The following is an 8,658-nucleotide window of genomic DNA, read 5'->3' as shown; positions in this document are numbered from 1 at the left end:
GAACACCAAGTCTTTGACCTTGCCTTCATAAACTTTATCAAAGTATTTAATACCACTACTGGACATGCATTCTGGCAGATACTGTTTGGCTATACAAAAATGACTATTGGATAATTTCTATGATACTTGCTATCTGCCAAAATGGGTGTATTGTCGAGTAGACTAGGATTGGTTTTGAGGCTCCCAAATATGACCCCAAGATCCTCTACAAAAGTTTGGTTTGTTCTCCTACCTCACTGGAGTACAGCAATTAAAGACCATTTCAAATGAAAAGACAAAATAGAAGGTAGTAGCAGCAACAGATAGAGCAAGGTGTTGGGTAGGCTCAGAAATGAGATGACTTTTGTTGAGCAAAGTCTACAGATCATGAATTTTAGGCAGATTTGCAAATAAGGATAGCACATGCTCTGTAAATAGCAGCTGTTGCCACAAGCCAAAGGGCAATATTTACATGAATCCTGAAGCAAGGTCTATGGACCAAGCATTGACCTTTCCAGCCAAACTCATTACTTGGTAGCACTTTCAGCCATGTCATCCTGAAAAGGAAGGATCACATTATACACATATGGAAAATTACCAACACACAAATATGTTCTGGCCCCCAAATGAATTTCTAACTTATTTTTTTTTGGAACTTGAAACACATGTTTCGAAAGAAAAGGTATTACAAACGGATGTGAGTTTCCCAGATTTCCTCTAAGAGTGCATTTAGCCCAAGGTGTAACTGAAATACTATACATTGGAAATGAGAAATACAGTGGAATAAAGTATCTTTGTAAGCAGGAACACACCAATACATAATAAATATTTCCTAACCCTTTTTTCTTTGAATCCCCAGGCAAGGAAAGGGGAATTATATCCTTCCATAGCTTCAGTTTCATGAAAAAGAAATCTTTCATCACACTTTCTAGAAGGATCCTTTTCAAGTCAAGTGGATACATACATCCTTGTCTTTTAGTGCTTCCTGGACTTCCCTATGAAACAAGTCTTAATGACTGAGGAGACTGAAAAGGTGGTGGTGAAGGGGTAGGATATCTAACTGGAAGTCTCAAGCTTTTATGTGGAGACAGTTCAAACTGCAGTTCATTCCTTAATACATCTGCATATTTTACAGAAAAAATAGTGTTTCAAATGATCAGTTAAGTGGTTTAATTCCATCCCACTTTTTGATTAAGGTTGATGTTCCAGAAATACAAACCATTGTTATATATGCTATGTATATATATATATATATATATATATATATATATATATATATACACACACACACACACACACACACACACACACACACACCCATTGGATACTACACATGTATACTTCAGGATGAGAAACAAGGGCAAATGATAAAAATAATGAAAGTAAAATCAGAGCAAAGCTATCACTACCAGTCTCAGTGACACACTCCTTCAATCACCATTGTCTTGCTCTTTGCCTCTAAAAACCTGTGTGCCTCTGTGCAAAACCAGTCCCTGGACAGTATCTCACACCTCTTTACACTAAGGTTTAAATGACCAATAGTAGGTAAAATGTCACAAGGATTTTGCATATGAAGCAGTCACAACTTTAAAACAGAGAGGAATTTAGGCTATTATTCCCAGGAAAAAGGGATATATTTGGGGGGCAATTGTGTGCTTTCCTGCTATTCATAGAAATCACATTTAATTTTAGTTGGTAATTTAGGAAGGTGTGTTGAGGGAAATTAATCATGATTTGTTTACACTTTGAAAAGTATTTGCTTCATTTTGGAAATTGTAGATTTTGTGATTGTTGTTTGGTATACTATTTTCCACCTGTTTTGCTATCTTTCGTCTGTAATGATCAAAATCTAGAAAGATGTAAATCTTCCCATCATTGATCAAAATAAATGGTGAGGAGAAATAAAAACAATAATATTTAATAATCGACATTTGCCTACTGTCCCACCCTTTACAAAATGCTTTTATATCCATGATTATGCCTATTATTGGTGTTTAATTACTACTTAATAATGGGGATACAAAAAGAACACATACCAAAAAACTCAAGGTAATTTAATCCAATTACTAATATTGGGTTTCTACCATGATTTGCCCCAGGTTCTCTGAGGCCCTTGACCTTGTCCCCCACGCAACGAGTTTTAAAATTCAGCGGTGATGGCAACAGAAGGGCTCCTGCACTTTGGCCATCTGAGAAGTATCAGAGTTGCAAATAGAGCAAATATACATAAAACCCAAGTGTCACGCTTTGCCTTGTAAGACAATGTTTGCAGCTGTAATCAAGAGATTCAAGGAATGCTTCTCCTTCTGCAGAATTTCCAAAGGTGGGAATAGCACCACCAATACCCCTTTTGGGACCTGGGAAAGGGCAGTCCCCAGAGGGGTTCTCTGCTTTGCAAATAGTGAGACCTTTTACAGTGCAGTTACAAGCAGAGTAAAAGTTCTTTGTGCAAGAAGGGGAGAGCGCCCCGAGGTACAAAGAGCAGATTTAAGGGAAAGAGGATTCCTTCTGCACACATATGCGTGGGGAGCTCAGGCTGACTGTTGGGGGCGTGTGGGAAGGGAGATTTTTAGGGAGCCGCGGGCTTGTGGGTTCCCGCCTCAACCCCAGTCCGCGCCCCACACTCAGGCAACAGTTGGTCGTGCGGGCCGGCCCGGGCTCTTGGTGGGGAGGGGGAGTCTCGCGATCGTTGAGGGGGGGGGGGGTGGAGGAAGGGGGGAGGGTGACGGGGGGAGGCCATGACGTAGGGTGGGTGGACGGAAGTGGGGCAGGGTTGAGGGTTATTTAAAGAAGGGGGGGCTGAGCGAAGGGGTTGGAAGCGGAGTGATTCCCCACCCCTGCTCCATCTAGCTCTTTCCAGTGCAGCCACTGCCGCCGCCCAGGAGCCCTCGTCCCCTTCCTCGTTCCCGCTCCAACGCAATGGAGCCGGACACCGCTGCAGTGGCAGCCACCGTGGCAGCTGCTGATGCGACCGCCACAATCGTGGTCATAGAGGACGAGCAGCCGGGGCCATCCACCTCTAAGGAGGAGGGAGCGGCCGCCGCGGCCACCGAAGCCACCGTGGCCACGGAGAAGGGCGAGAAGAAGGAGGTAAATAGGAAGGGGGTGTGTGTATAGTCAACAAATCCTGAGCCGGGCCCCTCCGAGGGGCCCAAGCCCTGACCTTTCGGCGCCGACAGGTACCGGCGGAGCTCACCGGGGATGGGGGCCGCGGGCGCGCTGGGAGTGGGGGGCGGCGGAACAGTCTAGCATTCGCTCCCCTCCCCCTTTCCTCCATGCCGCCTGGAGGGCGGGGGCGGGGCTGGGCGCGGGCGCGGCGCGGGGCGGAGGGTGCCCGTTATCCCGGGGCTTGGGGGGCTTGGACGCCCCTCGACAGCCCCCGGCCCCATCCACATTCCCGGAACTGGGGTAACAGGGTGGGGGATGGGGTTGTGCAGGAAAAAGCCTCCGCCTCTCCCTCTCCTCTCGCTCGCTCCCTCTCCCCCCCCTTCCCGTCGGCCTCTGCCTGGGAAATCTGGGCCCTTCAATCCCACACCCGCGCGAAAGGGGTTCTGCTGGGGTTTACAATTTTTTAATTTGAATTTCAAGGTGCTGGTGGTTGGGAGGCGGAGGGACGATAGGAGAGACTTTTATTTTTTTTGAATGGCCATGTCGGCCTTTTAGGTGGCAGCAAAAAAATCATCCCTTGTTCGTTTGGTCCCCGCCTGCTGAAGCGGGGGTGTCACCCCGAGAAAATGAGCTCTCCGCGTGCTACCCGCTCCCCCGCAATCCAGACCCCAAACTGAGGAACCGTGGACGCTGGCTTAGGAAAATTTCCAACGTGTGCACCCTCACCCTCTCCTGCCCCGCCCCTGACGGTATAGTGTTTCACTCCAGGGCCACCCAAATGGTCCCCCAATCCGGCCCCAAGCCTTCCAGGCTTCCGCCTCCCTCTCCTAGTGGGCGCTGCTGGCTCCTGGACACATGCAGGGTTTTTCTTTTTCTTTTTCTTTTTCTTTAACCCAGCGTCGCTAGGATGAGCTCCTGCTAACATACATAAAGGGACCACTCAGACACCTATTAAAGCCAAATCCAGAAAATATGTATTATCTCCATAAGGCATATTTCATATGGACCAAGACATGCAAATGAAACTATGAAACACGTTCAGAATAAAAAATAAGATGGGGTATAAGGATTGTTGATGTATAATTAAATTGTAGAATGCATCGTTTATGGGTAGATTTTTTTTTTCCGTTTACGAGTAGACATCTCGCAATTAAAACAACGGTAGGTAATTAAAATTATGCTTTAGAGATCTCAACTGGCTTTGTCTGAATTATTATATGGTACGATGCGACCAAATGAAAAGCTTTTGAAGGCAATTTACACCTTTTGCCGTGAATTAGTAATTTTAAATCCAGCATTTGTTTAAAGTGATATATTTTACTGTTACAAGGTTGACTAAACAGAAAGACAATTGTAGTGGTAAGTGAAAACCGTACAAAACATACACATTTTAAGATCTATGTGGTACTTGAATCAGTAACATGGTATTGTAAAGATGGTTCAGATACGAAGTATCAATATAAAATCAAATGCTGGGGAATTCACCAATGAGTCTAGGTGCCTTTTATTCCCTAGACTGTGCAAATGTAAGGGATAAACTCTTTTGTATGGCAGTAAAGATTGTTGAATTTCCAGATTGTGTACATTTTTTGAGTTGTGGAAAGATTGGGAATCAATAAAAAAACACCTATGTAACAAACACTGAATTGATACATATGTTAATGAATTCTATAGCCTCATCAGAAGTTGTCCTAATACTATCTCATTTGTCTGCTCAGCATCGGGAAGTGAGGTGTTGCATGGCAGGAACTTTCTGAATACTTTAAGTTGATTATTTTAGTCACCACATCTTTCATTTTTAATTTTTTCTCAAAAATCTAAAGAGTACCAAATATCTACTTAAGTTCTTTCATGTTTATCATTTCATTCCTTTAAATAAAGTAATTTGGCACTCCCCCCACTCCATCTAAATAGATTGCTCACTACCTTGACTGCCTAAGTGATGGACTGAAAATGTAGATTAAACTTTCCTTCATGTTCATCAGTTACTGTACTCTGGAAGTGATACATAGGCATTTGAGATGTAGGAGGCTGTTCCCCCTCAAATAACCACTTCCCGGACATTTCCAGTATTGTGTTGATTTTGTAAAAAATTTTAAACTCGGCTCCATGCCCAACACAGGGCTTGAATTTACAACCCTGAGATTAAGAGTCGCATGCTCTACCGACTGAGTTAGCCAGTGCCCCCAGTATTGTGTTGATTTCCTAAATGACTTTTCACTCTCCTCCCTCAATTGTCAGGTGTTAGCTATCATTTTTTAAAAACTTCATCTACTTTCATCAGAAAGAACATATGATAAAATGACATAGATGTAACAAAACCATACAATCATTTAAAACAACTGTAAAAATACAAAATATAAAAATACAAGTGATGCAGCAGGGAGAGGGAAATAATTATGCCTGAATAGTAAGGAAAAGGGATGTTACTGCAGTGGAACTCCTCTTTTAGTCCTGGGCTTCTGCCATCCCTTCTTGCTGTTGACATTGTGCTTTCTTCTAAGTGATCTTTCCTGTGTCATTTGCTGTTGCTTTTATTCTCTGTAGTATGGCAAGTCAGATGATCAAACTTGCTAGAATTGTATATCAAGTAAAAGAAAATAGGCTCTGAGTAAGAGCATTTTTGTGATGCATAAAGTAGATGAAATTTGGTTGATTGACTTGTGACATTTAGCTACAGAAACGTATTTTTGTTTACGTTCTGGTTCTTGAGCTTAACTTGGTTTAAGTGACAGTGGATAACCTAACGCTGGAAGTTGGAGTTGGTATTTTTGGTAATGAAAACATCAAGAAAAAGGTCATGGTCTCTAAGGGCATCTTGATGACCTTGTCCACATTCTCATGGCATCTAAACTACCAGATGATGAAATCCATAGGAAATTCATTAAAATATCCTTTTATGTTTTCTTGTACAAGAAGTGTATTTTTGAAAACATATGCAAAGGAGAAGGTTTAGAAGGTAGGTATTTTAAAATTTGTTGTGGAAGATAGTGCCAATTAAGTAATTACCCACAGCTTTTAATAGCACTGCTTAAGATTAGGAATTTTAATTAGCATATAATTAAATTTTATGGTATTCTACCACAAGGTAGGCAAGTGTATTGAGTAAAGTTTTTTTTTCTAATTAAAGCCTTAATTTTTCTATAAGCGAAGTCTTTGTCCCACACTATTAGATATATACTTGTGTATATGATGTGAAGTAATTTTCACTGTTTTGAAACTTGAAAACTAGACTTCATATAGCTTTTCAAGGAATGATAAAGGTGTGAATTTTGTTACCCAGTATTCCGTTACTTGTTGCTTTGAAAATAAAATCAGATTTATAGTACATGGGACAGTTTGAAAGAGTGGGATTGAGGGGATTTTAGCAGTTTTCTATTCTTGTCCATCCAGGATTACATTCAAAACATCTCACATAGACGATATATATGTATGCGATGCTTAAATCAAGATGGCTATTATTTGGGTTAAGAATAACTGAACAATATCTGATCAGTGCTTCAAAGTAGAACACTGACCAGGGTCAAATTCCATAATCTTAGTTTGAATTGTCTTAAACTAGGAATTTCAGTAAATGTTAGAAGACATTCATTAACTATTGGAGCTATGTTTTTTTTATGTTTAACATCACATTCTGGTTTTGATTTATGATCTAAGTTTTCAGGAACTGATTGACAAAAGCCATGATAAAATGGACGTAATTTCTGTAGTTTTCACAAACTGATTTGTGACTTGGGCAAAATCTGTGTTAAAACTGAAATACTCTCAGCTCTGATACTAAACGGTAGATTTGTGTTTTTATTATTTCTCTATTTCTTATAGGGAAGGAGGTATATTCTATATACATAATTATATTTGCAAGTACAAGCTTATCTTTACAAAGGATAGCGTGCATGAAATAACCCCCAGATAATTTCAATATTTTGAAGAAGCTGACTTATGTTAGTTTTCACTAAATCACAACTTTTTAAATATCAGATGTTAATAGTTGATAACCTTGAGAAACTGCTACAAAATATTTATGTAACAGGGTTTAAAATAGTTTTCTTTCCAGTTGGGAAAAATTAACATAAATCAAAAGTTTAAAACTGTATTGTGTTATTATTTAAATAGAAATTAACATGTATTACATTAAAAAGTTTAAATGTTCTTATTAGAATATGAAAACAATGAAAAAGTGTCTTTTCAGGAACAGAAACCATAGTCTCCTTCTGAAATTTTGGCTCGTTTCTATTACATAAAGATGTGTTTCTGAGAATTAATATTTACTTTCCTTGAATTCCTTGGTTTGTGGATGATAATATTACCATATTCTAGATTTTAAATCTATTCAATGGTTCTGTACTTTCTTATGTTTGAAATTAAAAAATAGATGAAATGGCTCAATGTTTCACCTTTTGGTGTTTATTTTAATTAATGTTCTTTCTCTAGCTTTTATAATACAGATTTTTTATTGGACCCCAGGTGCACAGAACTGGATTAATCATAAGCCCTGCTTCATGACATGCTCTCATCATTGGTCTATGTGTGGCCCATGTTGATTTATTTATTTAGTATTTAATTACTTTTTACTTTCTTCAAATGACAATGTCGACCATTTTTAAGATCTTGCTTTGCAATTTGATGGCTTATTTTTTTTTTGAAATTCTAGAAAAATGTTTCTTCATTTCAGCTCAAACTTGCTGCTAAAGCTTCTAAATCTGAAAAGGAAATGGACCCAGAATATGAAGAGAAAATGGTAAATATATTCCTGGGTTGATCATGAATAATGTAGTTGATTTTTTGTCATTGAACTGTAGTTGGCACCCAATATTAACATTAGTTTCACTGTACTTGATTTTTATTGAGGAGATGTGAAAGATTAAAACGATACATGTTCATATATAATGAATACAGGATCATAGATTTTAGAATTGGAAAGTAATTTAATAATAAATCCATTATAGTAGATTTTTGTTGAATAAATGAATCTCGTTTTCAGATGAGAAAATAAGGAGCAGAAAAACTATATGAAATAGTTGGGAACAGAAACCACATCTCTTCACTGTTGTTCAGCACTCTTTATCTCATAATAAGATGCTTTATGCTAGAAATATTGTATCCACTAAGTGAAAATATCAGTGGGAATATCAGTATGGCTTAAAGAAATCAGGTCACAGAGCTGGACTGATATTTTTTTCTCCCTCTGTTCTTGCTTTCGATATTTGAATGAATGTTACATATTATGAGACATGTAATACAGTAACACTTTCTCTGGAGGAGAGGACATTTTCCCAGTACATGAAAATGTTACGTATTTAAACAGTATAATCTTAATTATGCCACCTACTGCTTTGCTGTGTATTTCAAATTATTTAGTTTTTATTTACTAAAATCCATATCTTAGCTTTCATTTTAACTAATCTTTTATGCCCTGGGATCTTTCAAAACCAGTGAATTTGGTTAACTCAAAAGAGAAATTTAACAAGTAGTTGGAACTGAATTTTTTTGTTGAGGGGTTGCTTTTGCAGTAATATTATAAAAATAAGTAGAAATGAAGTATTTTTTTGGTTGTTCATAGTGATTTTGCCA

General features: G+C 39.0%; 1 protein-coding gene across 7 annotated transcripts in view; it reads left to right on the top strand.

Annotated features, from left to right (window-relative positions):
* The first annotated feature begins 2,806 nt into the window (after nucleotides 1-2,806).
* SMARCA1 (SWI/SNF related, matrix associated, actin dependent regulator of chromatin, subfamily a, member 1) overlaps nucleotides 2,807-8,658 on the top strand; it is a 72,106-nt gene continuing 66,254 nt past the window's right edge. For 6 of the 7 annotated variants that reach the window (XM_042974678.1, XM_042974682.1, XM_042974676.1 and 3 more), the window contains exons 1-2: nucleotides 2,807-3,069; nucleotides 7,739-7,825. In XM_042974678.1, coding sequence (XP_042830612.1) covers nucleotides 2,899-3,069; nucleotides 7,739-7,825 — 258 coding nt within the window. In that variant the 5' untranslated portion in view covers nucleotides 2,807-2,898. The remainder of the gene's footprint in view (nucleotides 3,070-7,738; nucleotides 7,826-8,658) is intronic. The other variant, XM_042974677.1, reaches the window with a different exon arrangement.

The sequence above is a fragment of the Panthera tigris genome, chromosome X (genome assembly GCF_018350195.1).
Source record: "Panthera tigris isolate Pti1 chromosome X, P.tigris_Pti1_mat1.1, whole genome shotgun sequence".
Lineage (NCBI taxonomy): Eukaryota > Metazoa > Chordata > Mammalia > Carnivora > Felidae > Panthera > Panthera tigris.
The sequence above is the reverse complement of the archived record's forward strand: the minus strand, read 5'-3'. Positions and strand labels throughout refer to the sequence as shown.